Below are 24,107 nucleotides of genomic sequence, written 5' to 3'. Positions count from 1 at the left end.
TGTCACTTTCCCAAAAAAATCATAAATAAATCACAAGGTTACAAACAGTACATGCATCTTAAACACATCAAGGAAATAACATGACCATCGGTTTAAAATATACACATACAAGAAAACCCCTATTCAACACAGGAAAACCAGTTTTCAGTTTATAAAAATACAGCAGTAGAGTAGACCTACAGTGTGCATGTTGTACCCACAAGTAAGTGCCAAAAGGAAAATGTCATTTATCTAGTAATATTGAATTAAAGTACAATGATACAAACCAATTTGCATGTTTCCCTTTAAATATCAATACACTGTTTAAAAACTAGTAACAATGTTGTAACATATTTTAGTTTGAGAAAATCAGCCAATGACCATCAACAGGACCGGTTCCAGGCATAAGAGACATAAGCAGTCGCTTAGGGCACCTGTCAGCCAGGGGGCCCCAGACCCCCCAAAAATAAATAGTGCCTTCAGAAAGTTCACACCTATTTTCCACATTTTGTCAAGTTACAGCCCAAATTTAAAATGGTTTAAACTTGGATTTTGTGTAACTGACCTACACACAATACCCCATAATATCAAAGTGGAATGATGTTTTTAGAAATGAAAACCTGAACTGCCTCGAGTCAATAAGTATTCAATCTGTTATGGAAAGCCAGAATAAGATCATGATTAAATTGGTTAACAAGTCACATAATAAGTTGTATGGACTCTGTGTGCAATAACAGTGTTTAACATGATTATTTAATGACTACCTAATTCCTGTACACCACACATACAATTATCTGTAAGGTCCCTCAGCTGAGCAGTGCATTTCAAACACAAATTCAACCAAAGTCCAGGGAGGATCTCCAATGTCTCGCTAAGAAGTGGACCTATTGGTACATGGGTAAAAAATAAATATAAAATAAGTCATTGAATATCCCTTTGAGCATTGTGAAGTTATTAATTACACTTTGTGGATAGTGCATCAATATACCCAGTAACTACATAGATGCAGGCGTCCTTCCTAACTCAGTTGCCGGAGAGGAATAAAACCGCTCCGGGATTTCACCATGAGGCCAACGGTGATATTAAACCTGTTACAGAGTTTAATGGCTGTGATAAGAGAAAACTGAGGATGGATCAACAACATTGTACTTACTCCCCAATACTAACCCAAATGACAGAGTGAAAATAAGGAAGCCTGTACAGAATTAAAAAATATATATTCCTAAACATGCATGTCCTGAATACAATGCGTTATGTTTGGGGCAAATCCAACACCACACATCACTTAGTACCACTCTTCATATTTTCAGGCATGGTGGTGGATACATTTTGTTATGCTTACACTTTTCCTCATCAAGAACTATGGAGTTTTTTTTAGGATAAAAATAAACTGAATAGAGCTAAGCACAGGCTAAATCCTGGAGGAAAACCTGGTTCAGTCTGCTATCCAACAGACACTGGGAGACAAATTCACCTTTCATCAGGACAATTACCTAAAACAAGGCCAAATATACACTGGAGTTGCTAACCAAGACGACATTGAATGTTTGAGTGGCCTAGTTGCAGTTTTGACTTAAATCCGCTCGACAATCTATGGGAAGACTTGAAAATGCTTGTCTAGCAATGATCAACAACCAACTTGATAGAGCTTGAACATGTTTTAAAGAATAATGTGCAAATATTGTACAATCCAGGTGTCCAAAGCTCTTGGAGATTTACCCAGAAAGACTCACAGCTGTAATCACTTCCAAAGGGGATTCTAACATGCATTGACTCAGGGGTGGAAATGCTATATTTAATTCTCAATAAATTAGAAAAAAAAGATAGCTGAGATGTTTAATTTAATTTGATTCATTTTGAATTCAGGCTATATAACAACAAAATATGTTCAAGGGGTGTCGATACTTTATGAAGGCACTGTATATCTTTTTTCAAGAACTCAATCGGGGTCTCAACTTACTATTGAGAGTAAGAATAATAGAATACACCACGTTCAATTTGGAAATGTCATTGTGCATCAGCAATTGTTCTCATTATGTAGGTCACTTCCAGTCACTCAATTATTGCTTGTTAGTCTAGCCAGCTATCTAAACCTGTCCAAATAGCGACCAGGCACATGCCCAGGGGCCCTGACCTCCAGGGGGCACACAATGATTTTGTTAGTCATTCTCACTCAGATACTATATTAACATGACATAAGTCATTACAAAATGTGTAGAATCCCAGGAAATTAGCTTTAAAACTGCAAAAATGTCACTCCACCCCACAGCAAAAATCAGTAGATTTGCAGGAAATTAGCTGGTCAACTGATTTTTTTGTTGTTGCAAGGTTCTCACCGCCCCATGGCAAAATGTGTAGAATTTCAGAAAATATCCATTGCAGCCATTTTTAATCTCAATATCAAATCATTTCTGGGTAACAAATACGTACCTTACTGTGATTGTTTTAAATTAAAAATGGCCAAAAGAAACAAAAATTGCTTCTTAAAGAGCAATTTGTCAAGAAAGAATTTCATTACTGCTGTCTGGGAGTGGTCAGAGTGGGGAGGGGAAATCTGACCATGAGCTGTTATTGGCAGATTTGGAACCCTTTCTTATTGGTTTATTTACTCATTTACCGCATGGTGAGGTAACCATGGAAGGCCAACAACTTAAACAGCTCTTACACTAAAAGGGTATTATCATCATCAGCTTCATGTTCACAGTATTATATGTATTAAGGATCCCCATTAGCTGCTGCCTTGCTGGGGTCCAAAAACATTCAACATTCATTTTATATACAATTTAAAATATTACATTTAATAAAACTTTTCACAACACATTAAGTGTGTTCCCAAAGGCTACTATTCTACTATCACATCTAATACAACATCCATTTGTAGGTGTGTAGAGTGCATGCCTTATCGTGTGTAGAGTGCATGCCTTATCGTGTGTAGAGTGCATGCCTTATCGTGTGTAGAGTGCATGCCTTATCATGTGTAGAGTGCATGCCTTATCGTGTGTAGAGTGCATGCCTTATCGTGTGTAGAGTGCATGCCTTATTGTGTGTAGAGTGCATGCCGTATCATGTGTAGAGTGCATGCCTTATCATGTGTAGAGTGCATGCCTTATCATGTGTAGAGTGCATGCCTTATCATGTGTAGAGTGCATGCCTTATCATGTGTAGAGTGCATGCCTTATCATGTGTATGTGTGTGTGTCTCTTCACAGTCCCCGCTGTCCCATACAGTGTATTTTATTGGATTCTACTGCTTGTATCAGTTACCTGATGTGGAATAGAGTTCCATGTAGCCATGGCTCCATGTAGTACTGTGCGCCTCCCATAGTCTGTTCTTGACTTGAGGATTGTGAAGAGACGTTACAGTCAACCTTATTCCAACCTCCTCGTGTAGAAATATATATAAAACACAGGAAAATAAAAATGTTGACTGCACTGGGCCTTTAAAACTGCAGAATGTTCTCTGCAACCCATGGCAAGATGTGTATAACATTTCCCCAATTTACAGTGCCACAAGGCCACGCGATGAGTAGTAGCATAGGATTTGTGCATTCAGATGGTCTACTACTGTAACAGCAACAGGACTTTGGACATTCAGGTCATAATCTGGCAGCAACCTAGGCACGGCTTAATTTATAATGGAGTGTGGCTTACCCAGTGGCTTACCCAGTGGCTTACCCAGTGGCTTACCCAATGGCTTACCCAATGGCTTACCCAGTTCTGCATCTGAACCTTTTCCCAACACATGGGAAAGAATAAAGATGTGATTGTAGAATTTAAATAGATTTTCCCCCATAAAGACACTTGCCCCTGTAAAAGTTGCGTTTGCCTCCCAGCTGCAACCACTGTACATATTTGATCTGGTTGAAAACACACTAACACACTCCAGTAGTCTTAACTATTCCTGCATTATCGCTCCTGGAAACTCTTACTGTAAACTATACATTGCAAACTTGATGGCACATTCATTATAAAAAACAAACACAAGTCAACTGAAAAACAATGCAGTGAACCATCACAGTTCTGTGGAGATCAAGATGGCTTCTCTAAAGGGAGCCGTTTCCTGCTCCTCCTACCCCCAACACAAGCTAGGGTGGATGTATGGTCGAGAAAGGGTGCGGTCAGGGTGGGGTCACCTCCTCTCTCATGGAAGCCAGAGCTGAATGAATGCGCACATGGAGCCTGTTCTCAAAGTCATAGCCAGCATAGTTCTCCTGTACAAACACACACGACATTACTGCATCACATAGAAATATTCACACTTGCACATACCGGTAAGGAAATATCAAATAATATAAAATGCATATTATGGATGACTGTCAGACTTGATTGATAATTTCAAATACTGCAGCTGAAAGCAACACATTTTCAAAAACGAGGATACACTCTTGGCCTATACTGTAGAAGTGAAGTTCTACTGTACCTTGGCCTGGAGCATCAGAGCTCTGCCCTTCGCTTCAGACTGAGAAGAAAAGAACCAATCTCAATCAACTACTGCATTAAGCAAAATACACTTTCTCTCCTCGGGGTTGACACGTTGCGCGATACACCATATGCACAGCTCACCTCAGGGCTGTCCAGTAAGACGCAGCCTAACTCGTAGATGGAGTAGGGCTGCACATAGGAGTTGTTTTGATGGCCCATCTCATCTCTGGCAGCCAGATGGAAGCACTGCAATATTCAATGACATAATAAAGAGTAGTAAACATTCACTATTCTGACTACATTAATATTTGTCGGTAAATACTACGAGTACTTTGTTTTCAATACATATAAATATGGTGAGGAGACAGAACCTGAATGGAGTCGTTCATGTTGCCGAGACATCTGTGTATGTCACCAAGGAGCAGGTTTTTCAGGCCAGCAAATGAGATGTCATCTAGTTCCTGCAGAACTAAGAGGAGACAGAAAAACCCCACTGAATTTCCTTCCAGATTAACAGGAATTCACTTTCATGGCACCACCACAACTACTCAGTGAAAGCACAATAAACACGCTGACTGAGATTGTAGCAGATCCTGGAAGTGTGTGTGTGTGTGTGTGTGATGTCCTGCATAGCCAAAAGAGAATAGGCTATAATTGAATGTGCAGCAACTATGGTGGTTGGGACTGGGAGTTTGATCATGTGCATAGCTATTGCGGAGACCGTATTAAGTCAAATTCCACGGGACCGTTGAGTCGTGGTAATCACCTCCTAATGCGATCTATACATGAATGGCGCTGATGCGTTTGTAGTACCCAACTTGGTAACGGCCGTCAGGTCGCTAATGGCCTAGTGCTCAGCACTCTGTTGTCCCTCCATCAGGTCCTAAGGGTCTAGTGCTCAGCACTGTTGTCCTTCCATCAGGTTCTAAGGGTCTAGTGCTCAGCACTGTTGTCCCTCCATCAGGTTCTAAGGGCCTAGTGCTGAGCACTATGTTGTCCCTCTAATCACTCTGACATCAATGCAAATACCACAGAAAATCACATCCCATGAAAAACAGTACCATGCACCATTAGACTACATTGTTTTTTATGATTTTACTTTGATTTAAATAGGCCGTAGGAGCGAACTATTACCATTTAGCAGATTAACACTGGAGTGATAAATGAGCAGATGATGATGTGCAAGTAGAGATACTGGTGTGCAAAAGAGCAGAAAAGTAAATAAAATAAAAACAGTATGGGAATGAGGTAGGTAGATTGGGTGGGCTATTTACAGATGGACTATGTACGGCTGCAGTGATTAGTTAGCTGCTCAGATAGTTGATGTTTAAAGTTGGTGAGGGAAATAAAAGTCTCCAACTTCAGCCATTTTTGCAATTCGTTCCAGTCATTGGCAGCAGAGAACTGGAAGGAAAGGCGGCCAAATGAGGTGTTGGCTTTGGGGATGACCAGTGAGATATACTGTACCTGCTGGAGCGTGTGCTACGGGTGGGTGTTGTTATCGTGACCAGTGAACTGAGATAAGGCAGAGCTTTACCTAGCATAGACTTATGATGACCTGGAGCCAGTGGGTCTGGCGAGGAATATGTAGCGAGGGCCAGCCGACTAGAGCATACAGGTCGCAGTGGTGGGTGGTATAAGGTGATTTGGTAACAAAACGGATGGCACTGTGATAGACTCCATCCAGTTTGCTGAGTAGAGTGCTGGAAGCTATTTTGTAGATGACACCGCCGAAGTCAAGGATCGGTAGGATAGTCAGTTTTACTAGGGTAAGTTTGGCGGCGTGAGTGAAGGAGGCTTTGTTGCGAAATAGAAAGCAGATTCTAGATTTGATTTTGGATTGGAGATTTACAGTCTAGCCAGACATCTAGGTATTTATAGTTCTCCACATATATCTGGGTCAGAAGGTGGATCAGCAGCAAGAGCAATGTCATTGATATATACAGAGAAAAGAGTCGGCCCAAGAATTGAACCCTGTGGTACCCCCATAGAGACTGCCAGAGGTCCGGACAACATGCCCTCCGATTTCAAACACTGAACGCTGTCTGCAAAGTAGTTGGTGAACCAGGCGAGGCAGTCATCAGAAAAACCAAGGCTATTGAGTCTGCCGATAAGAATACGGTGATTGACAGAGTCGAAAGCCTTGGCCAGGTCGATGAAGACGGCTGCACAGTACACAGTACCGATGGCGGTTATGATATCGTTTAGTACCTTGAGCGTGGCTGAGGTGTACCCGTGATCGACTCGGAAGCCAGATTGCACAGCGGAGAAGGTACAGTGTGATTCGAAATGGTCAGTGATCTGTTTATTAACTTGGCTTTCAAAGACTTTAGATAGGCAGGGCAGGATGGATATAAGTCTAACAGTTTGGGTCTAGGGTGTCACCCCATTTGAAGAAAGCAGCTTTCCAATTTTAGGGATCTCGGACGATACGAATGAGAGGTTGAACAGGCTGGTAATAGGGGTTGCAACAATGGCAGCGGATAGTTTTAGAAAGAGAGGGTCCAGATTGTCTAGCCCAGCTGATTTGTACTGGTCCAGGTTTTGCAGCTCTTTCAGAACATCTGCTGTCTGGATATGGATGAAGGAGAAGTTGGGGAGGCTTGGGCGAGTAGCTGCGGGGGGGCGGAGCTGTTGGCCGGGGTTGGAGTAGCCAGGAGGAAGGCTTTGGCCAGCCGTTGAGAAATGCTTATTGAAATGTTCGATTATCATGGATTGATCAGTGGTGACCGTGTTACCTAGCCTCGGTGCAGTGGGCAGCTGGGAGGAGGTGCTCTTGTTCTCCATGGACTTTACAGTGTCCCAAAACTTTTGGGAGTTAGAGCTACAAGATGTGAATTTCTGCTTGAAAAAGCTAGCCTTTGCTTTCCTGACTGACTGTGTGTATTGGTTCCTGACTTCCCTGAACAGTTGCATATCATGGGGACTATTCAATGCTATGGCAGTCCGCCACAGGATGTTTTTGTGCTGGTCAAGGGCAGTCAGGTCTGGAGTGAAGGGGGCATGCCTATCTAAGATGGGCTATATCTGTTCTTAGTCCTGCATTTTTTGAATGGGGCATGCCTATCTAAGATGGTGAGGAAATTACTTTTAAATTACTTTTAAAGAATGACCAGGCATCCTCGACTGACGGGATGAGGTCAATATCCTTCCAGGATACCCGGGCCAGGTCGATTAGAAAGGCCTGCTCGCAGAAGTGTTTTAGGGAGCGTTTGACAGTGATGAGGGGTGGTGGTTTGACCGCGGACCCATAGCAGATACAGGCAATGAGGCAGTGATCACTGAGATCCTGATTGAAAACAGCAGAGGTGTATTTGGAGGGCAAGTTGGTCAGGATAATGTCTATGAATGTGCCCATGTTTACGGATCTGGGGTTGTACATGGTGGGTTCCTTGATGATTTGTTTGAGATTGAGGGCATCTAGCTTAGATTGTAGGACTTCCGGGGTGTTAAGCATATCCCAGTTTGGTCACCTAACAGAACGAACTCTGAAGCTAGATGGGGGGCGTATTACGCACGGCAGAAACACACTTTGCTACATCATTGGTCTAGCCTATACCCCAAAATTAAATTGTTTTTTCCCCCTCTTCATAATTAATAGGCTAACATTTAGCTACAGAATCTCTCACCACTGTGCGTTTCCATCTCCTCCTCGCTCTCCTTTATTCCTTTCGAGAGCACAGAGGGGCTTGTCAACTGTTTAATCAAATATGTTTTGTTGTGAAAATATGTTACGATCAAATGTTCCCTCACAGATTACACTAGGTTTCACATATTAAGCACTGGGTATTTTCAAGAACAGGGTTGGGGAGCCCATGGCATACAGAGTTCGGGCAGAATATAACCTGTCGCCCAGCGAGAGGCTGCTCCGCAAACAGTGGTTGATGCGTGGAGTGAAGTAAGTGTTCTGATAAGCCCAGACATTTCTATATGCGACCCAGTGAAAGCAGAGTTCTGATGGTGGCCACTATAAAGAGGATCCCAGCTGCTACTATGATTATTTCTCAGCTATTAATATGAAGCACATTTCTCCACTGCAGAACCAGAGTAGCCTACCTGGCATGCTTGATAAAGGAACCGCAGGAGCCTCCATTCGCTATTGGGAGTGCAACTGGACGGCAGGTCTTTTTTCCCCTGCCCGTTTGATAAAATGGGCCATTCTAAATCGAAATGACTTTAATATATTTCAAGCAAACATTAAATTGAGAAAAGTCTGATGGGTGAGAATATGATCTTCATGAGAGAACAGCGTGTGCCGCCTGAGGCAAGGAACAGAGCGCATCACACAGCGCATTTCTGGCTTGATTTCTAAGACATTCTAAGGTTTCTCTCTCTAAATCTGGCGTATAGGACCCGCTTCAAATGATCACTTTTATGCTCAACATAGCCACTTTTATGCTCAACATAGCCACTTTTATGCTCAACATAGCCACTTCATATGTGCCCTCGTTCGGGGAGAAGAACATCCGTTCTATTTTATTCAGCTAAGCTCAATTATATTCTTCTTCCTATAAAAATCATATGATATAAAATAATGGCATGGGATTTATCAGCACATCTTGTCTGCTAAATAAACTAGCCTAGAGCTTCGGCTGCCATTGACAGGGCACATAGCCAGATAATATACAGGCCGACTCAGAAGATGACATTCTGTTCTTCTGAAATACATTTTCTCCATATCATAATGTTTCATTAGACCTGCCTAAAACAAATAATGGTTTCATTGTGATGGTATATATTAAATGGATTCAGGCTTTAAATATATATATATTTCAAAGGCGTTCATCAGCGACTTGTATGCGTGTATGCGTGGAGGCCTGGAGATGCTGAAAATGTTTACGTTCATTTACCGAGAGATGGGCAGTAACATGAGTTACCAGCTGATAAACTGTCATCAACGCCACAGCCCTATGAATGAGGGGTCTGTCTGTTTGTGTTGATGTGGTCTGTGTTTACTGTACGTTTTCACAGCGTACCTTGGCTCATGGTCTGCAGCTTAGCGGTGGAGCAGTTAGGCAGGGCCTTCCACAGGTAGAGCACCTCGATCACAGCCAGGATACACAGCTCTCTGGATGGGGCGTGTTTGCTGAGCCTCTGCGCCTGCACACACACAGGCGCACGTTTACCAATTACTCTCTACCCAATCAACTGCCAATTTTCCTCCATACAATTACTACAGATCACCGTGAAACTGTGTGACTCACAAAAGGATTTCTCCTCACTGGAAGTCATGGTTCACATGGATATCTATAGAAGTGTGCTGTTGCCAGCCCCACGCTCACCCTCTGCATAGAGAACTGTTCTATCTGATTGTTGTTCCGTTTCAAAAGCTTGTGTACGTCCTTGAAGACAGCGGCCGCTCCCTCCAGATCTCCTGACGCTCCCTGGCACACTATACACAAACACAGAGCGATGTCCAGGCGTTAAGAGTCTGCAGGGTCTCAACAGCAACATACAATCGTTATCAGAGGATGTAAGCCATTATTGCTAATAGTTCAGAAGCTTTTCATTCAGGTGAGTTAGCGTTCCCAGTTACGGAACTTATTTTACTTTTGAAGAAAAAACAAGAAAAAAAAACAAGAGGGCGTTCTTCTAACCCCGCCTCGATTTCCATGACTTCTAACCTCTGCCCTCTCACCTCCAGTTAGGTAGGTGTAGTAACACTGGGACCAGCGTGACTCCGTTGCCAGACGCTGAAAGGCCTTGTAGGCGTCACCGCACTTCAGCTCCATCATACTGCACCAGCCTGAGAGCAGAGAGAATGAAGTGTCACTCAGGAACAACAAGGTAATGGTGTTCTATACGTTAAGAGTTGAGGTAGAAGTGAGGAAGTACCTATTTCATACAAACAAACATGTTGGATCTCCCTCTGGTCTGTAGCCAGCTCTAAGGCATTTTGGAAGGACGTCACTGCACTGTTTATCTGGCACTGAATGAGTTGAGGAGAGGGGGAAAGATTAGGACAAGGAACACACTACAGCCACAGTTGTAGACACAGGTTTCCTTGTGGTATCGGTCTACTTCTGTCTAGGTTGTGTCGAGTAGTGTACACTGCAGCACAAGAAAATAGGTGGTATTATTGGCGACATTTAGGTTGAACTACTTCATTTAAATTGTGTTTTAATACATTTTCTCTCTACTGAACATGGCCCAGGCCCTTACCTCCAGACGCTGCACCCTGCCCTTGAAGAATATGAAGAGGGAGGAGTTAGGGTATACGGGCTCCTTTCTCTGGAGGATAGCCTTCGCCTCCATCAGACCGGCCTGTGTGTCTGAGCCGTCCAGGGTAAAGAAGGGTTGCACTACCGTATGGTACCACAAGAGGGCCAACCTGCCACAGGGGGAGAGAAACCACTGTTATTGACAACAGTGAGAGGAATACCGGTGAACGTCAGCGTTCAGAGAGTCAGTCGAGAAACCAAGACATATCACAGCGGTCGGTAAACATATGACTAATTTCGAGTTGAACAGCCTGCTACCACACTCAGCAGATGAGTCAGCTGAAAACAAAATCCATCAATATTCTGCAGAATGAACCGTCGCATGCAGCTCAGATGTGGAAGCAACAACACTTGAAAGTCCAAGACAAATTTCTCTTCAGGCACAAAAAAGTTAATCTTAGCTTAAAATGTTGAACATGTGTCTTCCTAAAATAAATACAATCTTTGTTCTCTGCCAAGGCCTTGAAGTTCAACCAGGACAGGGGCCTCAGCCAGCTTCTCTCTATTATTATTAAAGCAGATCATCTTGGCCCCTGGCAGAGTGGCAGAGAGCTAATGGGTTTCAGGTCTGGTGAAGGCTGTGGTTTTATCCCAAATGACAACCTATTACCTATATAGTGTACAACTTTGGCCCTGCGGGTCCTGGTCAAATGCATTGCACTACGGAAGGAATAGGGTGCCATGTGGGACACACCCTGTGTCTTCTGCCTCCTGCTGTGGATATGTGGGCAGAATCAAATAGCAGAGAATTTCTAATCAGTATGGTGGTAACAGTAATAAATAAGCTGTTCAATATGAATCACTGATATTCCCGAGGGCTCCCGAGTGGCGCAGCGGTCTAAGGCACTGCATCTCAGTGCTAGAGGCGTCACTACAGGTCCTGGTTCGATTCCAGGTTGTATCACAACCGGCCGCGATTGGGAGTCCCATAGGGCGGAACACAATTGGCCCAGCGTCGTCCGGGTTAGGGTTTGGCAGTAGGCAGTCATCGTAAATAAGAATTTGTTTTTAACCAACATGCCTAGTTAAATAAAGGTACAAATATCTAAATAAATATTCAGAGCCAGCTAAGCTGCATCCTGGTTCTTTTCTCTTCCCAAATAATCACACTACTCTGTCTAGTCCATGTATAAGGCTACATTACGTAGGATTACTACATATATTTTCTATCACTAAATACATGGTCACCATGTCCATATGAAATATGTTGAATGAGATAAATTATTACACCGAAATGACCCAAACACAGTTCAAGTCAATAAAGTAAAATAAACCAACACGAGACAAAAAAAAAAAAAAAAAAAAAAACAGACACCTCATGGTCGGTAGTGGTACACCTACTCACGTAGCTAAGGGGGCCTTCATGTCCTTACTTTCACTGGCATACGCAAGGGCGGACAGCCCCTGGTGACGGTCACCGGGGAAACCCAGAAGGTTGACGATCTTCAGCAGGTGCGGCGGTATCATGGAGATGCACAGGTGGAACAGGCCGTAGCCAAAACTGACCGAGCCCTTAAGCCGGGCTAGGGCCTCCGGGCTCACCCCATTGGTCCTCTGGGTTGGGAGCTTGGCCGCGCCGTGGTTGGCCTCGTCAGTGGATGGAGAGGGAGACGCCTGCTGGTCAGAGGACCTCTTCTTGCTGCAATCCTGCAGCTGGCTAATGTCGCTGTAACACTTGTTGTACATCTTCCAGGCTTTGCGGAGGATCCAGCCTCCTCTGATGTATGCTGGGTGGGTTTGGGAGAGGGGAAGTCCATGAGATATGATTAACATCAAGCAGCGGGATGTTAGAGTACTGAGAGACATGGTCTAGATACCAAGGCCCATTACAGCAAATCACTTTTGAGCATACATTATAATCAGCACGCAAGATATTGAAACAGACCTACGATCTTAACCGTAGCAGTGAGTAGCCACAACACAGTGCAGTCATTCAGTCTAGTAGTAGCAGCACAGCCGATCCGTCAGTCAGCTATAAGCCTACACGCAGGTCAAGGTCGAAGTGATGAGGCGTCTCACCTGACAGTTCCTGTTTGATGAAGGAGAGGACAGCGAGGTACACCTGGCAGTCTGCCACAAGGATCTGTCTCTGGAGGCGGTCTACTATAGCCACCCCTGACCTCTGGGGGTCCTGGAGGAAGGCCAAACACACAGAGCACGGTGATGTCAACATCTAAATTGTAGAGCAAGGCCAAACATACATCTGTAGCAAGGCCAAACACAGCACCGCGAGAGAAGATGACGTCAACTTGACATTGGCAGACCGCAAGACAAGTCAGGCGTGTGTGGATAGAGGAGATGTTTGAGATGTATCATACAGGTATGAGCTTCTCTGAGGTTAATTAGGTGTGTGTGGATAGAGGAGATGTATGAGATGTATCATACAGGTATGAGCTTCTCTGAGGTTAATTAGGTGTGTGTGGATAGAGGAGATGTATGAGATGTATCATACAGGTATGAGCTTCTCTGAGGTTAATTAGGTGTGTGTGGATAGAGGAGATGTATGAGATGTATCATACAGGTATGAGCTTCTCTGAGGTTAATTAGGTGTGTGTGGATAGAGGAGATGTATGAGATGTATCATACAGGTTAATGAGGAGATGTATGAGATGTATCTTATGAGCTCTCTGAGGTTAATCAGGTGTGTGTGGATAGAGGAGATGTATGGGAGATGTATCATACAGGTATGAGCTCTCTGGGGTTAATTAGGTGTGTGTGGATAGAGGAGATGTATGAGATGTATCATACAGGTATGAGCTTCTCTGAGGTTAATCAGGTGTGTGTGGATAGAGGAGATGTATGAGATGTATCATACAGGTATGAGCTTCTCTGGGGTTAATCAGGTGTGTGTGGATAGAGGAGATGTATGAGATGTATCATACAGGTATGAGGTTAATCAGGTGTGTGTGGATAGAGGAGATGTATGAGATGTATCATACAGGTATGAGCTTCTCTGAGGTTAATCAGGTGTGTGTGGATAGAGGAGATGTATGAGATGTATCATACAGGTATGAGCTTCTCTGAGGTTAATCAGGTGTGTGTGGATAGAGGAGATGTATGAGATGTATCATACAGGTATGAGCTTCTCTGAGGTTAATCAGGTGTGTGTGGATAGAGGAGATGTATGAGATGTATCATACAGGTATGAGCTTCTCTGAGGTTAATCAGGTGTGCGTGGATAGAGGAGATGTATGAGATGTATCATACAGGTATGAGCTTCTCTGAGGTTAATCAGGTGTGTGTGGATAGAGGAGATGTATGAGATGTATCATACAGGTATGAGCTTCTCTGAGGTTAATCAGGTGTGTGTGGATAGAGGAGATGTATGAGATGTATCATACAGGTATGAGCTTCTCTGAGGTTAATCAGGTGTGCGTGGATAGAGGAGATAGAGGAGATGTATGAGATGTATCTCAGGTATGAGCTTCTCTGGTATGAGATGTATCATACAGGTATGAGCTTCTCTGAGGTTAATCAGGTGTGTGTGGATAGAGGAGATGTATGAGATGTATCATACAGGTATGAGCTTCTCTGAGGTTAATCAGGTGTGTGTGGATAGAGGAGATGTATGAGATGTATCATACAGGTATGAGCTTCTCTGAGGTTAATCAGGTGTGTGTGGATAGAGGAGATGTATTAATCAGAGATGTATGAGATGTATCATACAGGTATGAGCTTCTCTGAGGTTAATCAGGTGTGTGTGGATAGAGGAGATGTATGAGATGTATCATACAGGTATGAGCTTCTCTGAGGTTAATCAGGTGTGCGTGGATAGAGGAGATGTATGAGATGGTATGAGCAATCAGGTGTGTGTGGATAGAGGAGATGTATGAGATGTATCAGGTATGAGCTTCTCTGGGGTTAATCAGGTGTGTGTGGATAGAGGAGATGTATGAGATGTATCATACAGGTATGAGCTTATGAGCTCTGAATCAGGTTAATCAGGATGTGTGTGGATAGGTGTGTGTGGATAGAGGAGATGTATGAGATGTATCATACAGGTATGAGCTTCTCTGAGGTTAATCAGGTGTGTGTGGATAGAGGAGATGTATGAGATGTATCATACAGGTATGAGCTTCTCTGGGGTTAATCAGGTGTGTGTGGATAGAGGAGATGTATGAGATGTATCATACAGGTATGAGCTTCTCTGGGGTTAATCAGGTGTGTGTGGATAGAGGAGATGTATGAGATGTATCATACAGGTATGAGCTTCTCTGGGGTTAATCAGGTGTGTGTGGATAGAGGAGATGTATGAGATGTATCATACAGGTATGAGCTTCTCTGAGGTTAATCAGGTGTGTGTGGATAGAGGAGATGTATGAGATGTATCATACAGGTATGAGCTTCTCTGAGGTTAATCAGGTGTGCGTGAACACATTGTATTTTCACATACACTCCTCCTGATCTTGTTTTTGATCGTCTCGATGACTCCGGCATTGTCTCGCTCACAAAGTCTCTCCGTGGCTCGGAGGTCATCAAAGGCTGTCTGCATCTTCTCCTCCTCAAACGTCATCATGGCATTCTACACACACAGGCAGATTCATACAGTGCCAGTCAGGGCATTGCTCTCAACCTAGACAGTATGGTAGTCTTGGCGTAATGCCTTAACATGTACCAACACTATTGTTTTAAAGTAGGCTAAACAATTATCCTGTCAGCAACAGACACGCGGTCAAATATATTGGTACCCTTGCACTATACAAGTTCATTTTGTCACCCCTTAGGTACCTGAAACTTACATTACCACAGGTAAGAAACTACACGGTAAACAAAATCTAATTCATTTCTACGTTGGGCTCCTGTTGCAGTTGTAAATCAAATAATTACACGTATGAACACTAAACATTTTTTACATTTCATCTTATTTTAGAGGAAATAGTGAAACATGCAAGAATGCCAATATATTTGCCTTCAACTGTAGAACAATTAAAAAGCACAGCTGGCCAATCAACTATTCATCCTGGATTTACCAGACTAACATTTCATCTGCCGTGATCATTTCCAAAGACGTGCACAAATAGTTTATTCCCTGTCAGTATTCAAACCCACCGTGAGCCAATTATATCAGGTTGGTGAATCACCCGCCAGCAGTGTGTGATGCACAGCCAGATTAGTGCTGAGGATATCCCGGGTGTGCTATTATTTGTGTGACCTTCAATTCATTCAGTCTATCTGCACCGCAAATGCACTATGACAAGGTCTATGTATGAAATAGAGATGTACTGTGAAAATCCAACTATTGAACTAAAAAAGGTTGGCATTCAATAAAACGTACAACACAACAGACTGTAATACAGACCTCTTCCTGTTCTTCACTCCAATAGAATCCAATTGTCTGCATTGCAGAGTATCAAATGAGAATATCAGTGGAATTTGGGGGACGTACAGTAATTCAGTAAGAAGTTGACCTCCTCTGACCTCTCCACCCCTACTCACCAGGAAGCTGACAAAACTGGCTCCGAAACTCATCAGTGGACTGTGGGTCCTAGAAGAGAGAGGGAGACAGAGAGATGGTTGCGGTAAGGCTAAAACAGGTCTGTTTCTTAAGAGAGACAGCCATGACAGGTGAAGATGGGTGAGAGCTGTAGAGTTGTTCCAAGTCAAACTTCGGCATCCTCCAGCAATACCGCCTGGATTTCTTCATTGTGCAGAGTCTGAAGACAGCGCTCAAAAAAGGCGGCAGAGTCAGGCTAAAGTAATTGCTTAAAATGTGATTCGTAAGACTGCTCCATGAGAACGTTTAATAGTCGTTGCATTAATGCCTCAAAGTCTGGATGGTTATTCACTTCCAAGAATGTAGAAGCCTAAATCCTAAACATTTCATTCAAGATGACAGTATAGAATTATGGGAGGATGAAGGTGTCAACATTCAGTTCCCTTCATCTCTTATGACAGCTCAGAGCTCAACATAATTAGTGGGAGGGTGATATTTGGGGTATCAGCAGGAGACAACGCTGTGTGTGTGTTTGAGGATCTAACTAAGCCGGTTGCATTTACTCTGGATTTTTCACTTTCAAGTCCCAAAAATGGCCTGCTCCAAATTATTCAGAATTCAGAAGAATGCAAATGTATTTGGCTAGAGGTAGGTGATAGTCATTTACTAAGTAATTTCTCTCACCTGTGGAAGTAGAAGGTGCCTACAGAGTAAAAATAGTAATTCAACCAGTTTTGAAAAGAGAAAAGAGAACATTTTAGGCCCAAAAGACTCGTTAACAGCTTCTACCCCCAAGCCATAAGACTGCTGAACAATTCATTAAAATGGCCACCCAGACTATCTGCATTGACACCCCCCCTTTTGTTTTACACTGCTGCTTCTCGTTGTTAAGTCTATGCATAGTCACTTCACCCCTACCTACAGTGCATTCGGAAAGTATTCAGAGCCCTTGTTGTTTTCCACATTTTGTTTCATTAAAGCCTTATTCTAAAATGTATTAAATTTATGTTTTTCCTCATCAAATCTACACACAATACACCATAATGACAAAGTGAAAACAGGTTGACATGTTTGAAAATGTATTAAAAAACACAAGTATTCAGACCCTGTGCTCAGACTCGAAATTCAGACCCAGACTCGAAATTGAGCTAAGGTGTTTCCATTGATCATCCTTGAGATGTTTCTACAACTTCTTCACCTGTGGTAAATTAAATTGAATGGACATGATTTGGAAAGGCACACACCTGTCTATATAAGGTCCTCAGTTGACAGTGAATGTCAGAGCAAAAACAAAGCCACGAAGATGAAGGAATTGTCTGTAGAGCTCCGGGACAGGAGTGTCTAGGCATATATCTGGGAAAGGGTACCAAAAAAAAATGTCTGCAGCATTGAAGGTCCCCAAGAACACAGTGGTCTCCAACTTTGGAAGAATTTGGAACCACCAAGACTCTTCCTAGAGCTGGCTGCCGGCAAAACTGCGCAATCGGGGGAGAAGGGCCTTGGTCAGGTAGGTGACCGAGAAACCAATGGTCACTCTGACAGAGTTCCAGAGTTCCTCCGTGGAGATTGGAGAAGGACAAAAATTGCTGCAGCACTCCACCAATCAGGCCTTTATGTAAAGGCAGTAAAAGGCACATGACAGCCCGCTTGGAATTTGCCAAAAGGCACCTAAAGGACTCTCAGACCATGAGAAACAAGATTCTCTGTTCTAATGAAACCAAGATGTAATGCTTTGGCCTGAATGCCAAGTGTCACGTTTGGAGGAAACCTGGTACTGTCCCTAGGGTGAAGCATGGTGGTGGCAGCAGCATGCTGTGGTGATGTTTTGCAGTGACAGGGACTGAGAGACAAGTCAAGATCAAGGGAAAAATCATCAGAGCAAAGTGCAGACAGATACTTGATGAAGTCCTGAGCACTCTGGTGCAGGTTCTCAGACTGGGGTGAAGGTTCACCTTCCAACATGACAACGACCCTAAGCACACAGCCAAGACAATGCAAGAGTGGCTTCGGGACAAGTCTGAATGTCCTTGAGTGGCCCAGCCAGAGCCGGAACTTGAACCCGATCGAACATCTCTGGAGAGACCTGAAAAATGAGAGAGAGAATGAGAGAGACTCTCTAAATACAGGTGTGCCAAGCTTGTAGTGTCATACCCAAGAAGACTCCAGGCTGTAATCACTACCAAAGGTGCTTCAAGAAAGTACTGAGTAAAGGGTCTGAATAATTATGTAAATGTGATATTTCAGCTTTTTATTTTTAATACATTTGCAAAATGTCTAAAAAATAGTTTTTGCTTCGTCACCATGGGGTATTGTGCGTAGATAGACGCATATTTGCTTTTAATCAATTTTAGAATAAGGCTGTAACGTAGCAAAATGTGGAAAAGGTCAAGGGGTCTGAATACTTTACACATGCACTGTACAAATGACCTCAACTAACCTGGTATCAGTACCCCCAGTATTTAGCCTCATTATTGTTATTTTATTGTGTTAGTATATTTAGTAAATATTTTCTTAAAACTGCATTGTTGATTAAGGGCTTGTAAAAGTAAGTTCTCTCACGTCACCCCGCTCCTCCGCTCTCTCCACTGGCTTCCAGTTGAAGCTCGCATCCGCTACAAGACCATGGTGCTTGCCTACGGAGCTGTGAGGGGAACGGCACCTCAGTACCTCCAGGCTCTGATCAGGCCCTACACCCAAACAAGGGCACTGCGTTCATCCACCTCTGGCCTGCTCGCCTCCCTACCACTGAGGAAGTACAGTTCCCGCTCAGCCCAGTCAAAACTGTTCGCTGCTCTGGCCCCCCAATGGTGGAACAAACTCCCTCACGACGCCAGGACAGCGGAGTCAATCACCACCTTCCGGAGACACCTGAAACCCCACCTCTTTAAGGAATACCTAGGCTAGGATAAAGTAATCCTTCTCACCCCCCTTAAAAGATCTAGATGCACTATTGTAAAGTGGCTGTTCCACTGGATGTCATAAGGTGAATGCACCAATTTGTAAGTCGCTCTGGATAAGACCGTCTGCTAAATGACTTAAATGTAAATGTAAAGTAAGCATTTCACCTGTTGTATTGGGCGCATGTGACAAATAAAATTGGATTTGATTGTACTCCATTATAAAGTGCCAGTAGCCTGGAAACCCGACATTTCATTTAGTGGCTACAGAAAGTATTAAGACCCATTGACTTTTTCCACATTTTGTTGTGTTACAGCCTGAATTTAAAATAGATTCAAATGAGATGTTTATGGCCCTGGCCTCCACACAATACAAGAGAGCTAGTTGTAGCTAGTTAGCTGCAGGGAGAAACAAAGCAATGTATTAAACAGCTTTATAGAGCCAGTGAGCATGGAAAGAGGTGTCTACAAACTATGACACAGTTGTGGAAGAGAGAGAGAGCTTGCAGGGGTGATGGCAAAAATTCTGCTTTCAGGTGTGTAATTGCTGACTTTCACACGTTAGATTTATGACCACAATATGACATAAATGTACATATTCCCTCAGTCTTCTCCTGATCTGGTTCAGCTAAGGATACATAGCAATAACAATGTGGAGTGTTTAAAGTGACTAAAATGTGACAGAAGTCTCACCTGTTTTGAGGCCAAAATTTTCAGCATTTTCAACTAATAATAAACGAACGAACGGACGGACGGACAGAAACTCAGTTTTTCACAATTCCTGACTTTTAATCCCAGTAAAAATTCCCTGTCTTATGTCAGTTAGGATCACCACCTTATTTTAATAATGTGAAATGTCAGAATAATAGTAGAGAGAATAATTTATTTCAGCTTTTATTTCTTTCATCACATTCCCAGTGGGTCAGAAGTTTACATACACTCAATTAGTATTTGGTAGCATTGCCTTTAAAATTGTTTAACTTGGGTTTCCGGTAGCCTTCCACAAGCTTCCCACAATAAGTTGGGTGAATTTTGGCCCATTCCTCCTGACAGAGCTGGTGTAACTGAGTCGGGTTTGTAGGCCTCCTTGCTCGCACATGCTTGATCAGTTCTGCGCATAAAATGTTCTATAGAATTGAGGTCAGGGCTTTGAGATGGCCACTAATACCTTGACTTTGTTGTCCTTAAGCCATTTTGCCACAACTTTGGAAGTATGCTTGGGGTCATTGTCCATTTGGAATACCCATTTGCGACCAAGCTTTAACTTAACTGATGTCTTGAGATGTTGCTTCAATATATCCACAGGATTTTCCTTCTCACGATGCCATCTATTTTGTGAAGTGGACCAGTCCCTCCTGCAGCAAAGCACCCCCACAACATGATGCTGCCACCCCCGTGCTTCATGGTTGGGATGGTGTTCTTCGGCTTGCAAGCCTCCCCCTTTTTCCTCCAAACATAACGATGGTCATTATGGCCAAACAGTTCTTTTTTTGTTTCATCAGACCAGAGGACATTTCTCCAAAAAGTATTAACTTTGTCCCCATGTGCAGTTGCAACCTGTGGTTTGGCTTTTGTATGGTGGTTTTGGAGCAGTGGCTTCTTCCTTGCCGTGCGGCCTTTCAGGTTATGTCAATATAGATACTTTTGTAACCCGCTTCCTCCAGCATCTTGACAATGTCCTTCGATTAATTTGCACTTTTCGCACTAAAGTACATTAATCTCTAGGAGACAGAATGCGTCTCCTTCCTGAGCGGTATGACGGCTGTGTGGTCCCATGGTGTTTATACTTGCGTACTATTGTTTGTACAGATGAATGTGGTACCTTCAGGCGTTTGGAAATAGCTCCCAAGGATGAACCAGACTTGTGGAGGTCTACAATTTTTTTCTGATGTTTTGGCTGATTTATTTTGATTTTCCCATGATCTCAAGCAACGAGGCACTGAGTTTGAAGGTAGGCCTTAAAATACATCCACATGTACACCTCCAATTGACTCAAATTATGTCAATTAGCCTATCAGAAGCTTCTAAAACCATGACATTTTCTGGAATTTTCCTAGCTGTTTAAAGGCAAAGTCAACTTAGTGTATGTAAACTTCTGACTCACTGGAATTGTGATAAAGTGAATTATAAGTGAAATAATCTGCCTGTAAACAATTGTTGGGGAAAACTACGTATCATGCAAGTAGAAGTCCTAACCGACGTGCCAAAACTATAGTTTGTTAACAGGAAATTTGTGGAGTGGTTGAAAAGGCCCTTTCTGGGCACCGTTTGTCACAGTTACAGTGCAATTAATGTATTGTTTAGTGTTGTGTAGTGGCTTTGCTGGCATCATCCCACATTTACTTTTTTTGCCCCACCAAGATTTACATGCTAAAATCACCACTGAATCACATTGACAGTATCCCTTTTGATTTAAACATTACTTTACATACATGTTTGCCCATGGAAGAAGTGGTCAGAAAGTTACATTTTGGACCTGAATGCCAAAACATTTAGTTGGACCATTTTGCATACCCCACCATACCATGAGATATCCATGTCATCACTGGAAAAGGTTGAGTTGTATATCATTTCAAAGCTTACAAACAATGTTGTCAATCTATTTCATTCATTATTTAAAAAATATATTTTTAAACCTTTAATGTCAATTAACTAAATTATACACTCTTTTTCTCTCTCTTCATATTCACATATGTTGTAGCTTTGACTATAATTCAATTGTTCCAACTTCTTATAGTCCCGTACCCCTTCAAACATTCAACCTCCAGCTGCGTACCCCCTCTAGCACCAGGGTCAGCGCACTCTCAAATGTTGGTTTTTGGCATCATTGTGGACGTTAATTATTTGCCTAGGCTACCTGTATTTGACATTGTGTTGTTATTTCGCAAGATGGTTTAATTTTATTTTGGGCAGCGAAACGAGGCTACTCAGGCGAGAGAAAAAAAGCTCACCCAAATGTATTGCTCCTTTGGAAAATATAAATGAACGGTTTGAAATTGTGAGAAAAAAAGTTTATTTAAAAAAAAAATTAAACATGTTAATCACATTTTTATTTGCCGTACCCCCGACGGCATTTACTTCCCCAGTTTGGGACTACATCATCTGAGTTTTTGTTGTTGTTGTGCCAACCACAGGTTGAGACAACATGCTTTTGAATACAGGGTGGTTGTCATTTCAAACATATATAGGCAGGGTAGCCTAGTGGTTAGAGTGTTGGACTAGTAACCGGAAGGTTGCAAGTTCAACCCCCCGAGCTGACAAGGTACAAATCTGTCGTTCTGCCCCTGAACAGGTAGTTAACCCACTGTTCCCAGGCCGTCATTGAAAATAAGAATCTGTTCTTAACTGACTTGCCTGGTCAAATAAAGGTTGTTTTTTTTTTTTAAATGGACCTATCCCTTCAGACCACTTCAATTTAGCTGGTACATAATTAACATTTTAATTGACATTTTTACTTCTAATTACTAGCACAAAGAATTTCACCGGTTCACCCACAGTCGAAAGTCAACTTAAATAGTCATGTCTATTCTCTTATCTATATTTCAATAGGTTTCCCAAGGAGGATTGACAGTAAAATGTAAAACAGATATTCCCATTCAAGTCAACATTCTGTGCGGACCTTCAACCATCTTTGTGGTACCATTTGTTAGTTTACATTTCAATTGTAAACCCATTTTAGTACATTTATCAGCCAAAACATGACACCCATCCTGTATTCAATAGCATGTCTCAACTGATGGTGAGCACAACACAAAAATTATGTAAAATAGAGTTTAAAAACTACAACATATGCGTATATGAAGAAAAAGAAAGAGTTAACGTCAATTATCTAAAAATGCGTAATGTGCTTTCTACTCCATACATTTTCCCTGACACCCAAAAGTACTCGTTACATGTTGATTGCTTAGCAGGACAATAAAATAGTCAAATTCACGCACTTATAAAGAGACCATGCCGGGTCATCCTACTGCCTCTGATCTGTCGGTCTCACTAAACACAAATGCTTCGTTTGTAAATGATGTCCGAGTATGCCCTGGCTATCCGTAAATGTCAAAGTAAAAAAAAATCTAGAAAATGCCTTCTGGTTTGCCTAATGTAGGGACTTTGAAATGATTCACTTTTACTTTTACCACTGAAGTTGTTTTAGCAATTTCATTTACTTTCGATACTTAATTACATTTCAAACGAAATACGTTCACTCAAGTAGTATTTTACTGTTCATTTTCTATTAAGGTACTTTTACCCAAGTACTTTTTCCACCAGTGCAAATTGGTTTATACCCTATAGGCCTACTAATCAGTTTCACGTGGCTTCCTCAATCTGAAAAAATAAACCAAGCCCGGAAATAAACTACACAGTCTAAATACTTATAGGATAACTCTTTGAATTCAAACCTTCCCCACATCAATTAACCAATGAAATAGTATTTTAAGTTAATTGTTTATGGCACAGCACCGTCTAACCTGTATTTTCTGAAAAGTTCATCGCTCTCCTTGAATCCGTTGTTGAGCAGCATGTTTATTCCTTTAAATGCCAACTCTGCATCGTCAATCTGATCCGTCTCCTCATGTTGTTGTGATGGTTCTGGGTCCGCCATCGATCACAACCCGTACGTTTAGTCTCAAGAACAGTTAACCAAGTTCCGATGCAGCGCGCTTCGCCTTTCGAACCACAACACACCGGAGAAACGGAAGAGACAGCGGCAGTCTAGACTGGTCGAGAGGCGGTGCACCTCGTCTCGCTGCCGCTTCAGTGGGCTTCTACAGTAGCTCACCGCCCACTTCGAACTATTGACACTATCGCATGGTCTTATCATAAATTATAGTTTAATTTGATCAAATGTGCTTGAGGTAGCTCCAAGAATATCATTGGTTTACATTGTTTTCTTCAGCGTTGTGTCTGTCTTCCGCTCTGTGTTGGGGTGCGTTTCCAAATAATAGAGGAAATGGAAATGCGATGGTATTCTTGCCGCCAGTAATTCAGCCAATGAGCGTATAGTATGTTGAAAATAGTGTTGAGGCGCTAGATATTATCAAAGATTTCACATGTGAAAATGAAGCATATGTTTTTAATAAAATATTAGGGAGTGGGAAATATGCCCTCGTTTCTATATATCAACTACGTTGCAATGTCAAATTGAACAGACTAATATCCA

General features: G+C 42.5%; 1 protein-coding gene across 2 annotated transcripts; it reads right to left on the bottom strand.

The window, feature by feature from the left end:
• Nucleotides 1–137: 137 nt before the first annotated feature.
• On the bottom strand, nucleotides 138–23,898 carry LOC118394746 (tetratricopeptide repeat protein 39C-like). Of its 2 annotated transcripts, XM_035788255.2 has the most exons (15): nucleotides 23,416–23,898; nucleotides 16,058–16,106; nucleotides 15,921–15,956; nucleotides 15,015–15,143; nucleotides 12,641–12,752; nucleotides 11,967–12,348; nucleotides 10,563–10,731; nucleotides 10,236–10,329; nucleotides 10,039–10,146; nucleotides 9,683–9,792; nucleotides 9,377–9,500; nucleotides 4,772–4,869; nucleotides 4,542–4,646; nucleotides 4,399–4,437; nucleotides 138–4,189 (listed from the first exon to the last, which is right to left on the bottom strand). In XM_035788255.2, exons 1-15 carry the CDS (start codon nucleotides 23,547–23,549, stop codon nucleotides 4,097–4,099), a joined length of 1,782 nt encoding a protein of 593 aa, XP_035644148.1. In that variant the 5' UTR covers nucleotides 23,550–23,898; the 3' UTR covers nucleotides 138–4,096. The 2 variants fall into 2 exon arrangements, with proteins under 2 accessions (XP_035644148.1, XP_035644150.1); XM_035788257.2 differs by lacking the exon at nucleotides 15,921–15,956 and having other exon boundaries at nucleotides 23,416–23,897.
• Between the last annotated feature and the right edge of the window lie 209 nt (nucleotides 23,899–24,107).

The sequence above is a fragment of the Oncorhynchus keta genome, chromosome 15, assembly GCF_023373465.1.
Source record: "Oncorhynchus keta strain PuntledgeMale-10-30-2019 chromosome 15, Oket_V2, whole genome shotgun sequence".
NCBI lineage: Eukaryota > Metazoa > Chordata > Actinopteri > Salmoniformes > Salmonidae > Oncorhynchus > Oncorhynchus keta.
This window is presented reverse-complemented; position numbering and strand designations above follow the sequence as displayed.

Excerpts from the sequence above, each read along its gene's own strand:
- LOC118394746 (XM_035788255.2), bottom strand. The coding sequence starts at position 23,549 with ATGGCGGACCCAGAACCATCACAACAACATGAGGAGACGGATCAGATT. Across the intron at positions 10,330-10,562 it reads GCAGGGTGCAGCGTCTGGAG|TGCCAGATAAACAGTGCAGT; the intron begins GTAAGGGCCTGG and ends CAACTCATTCAG. Across the intron at positions 10,147-10,235 it reads TGTTTGTTTGTATGAAATAG|GCTGGTGCAGTATGATGGAG; the intron begins GTACTTCCTCAC and ends CTCTGCTCTCAG.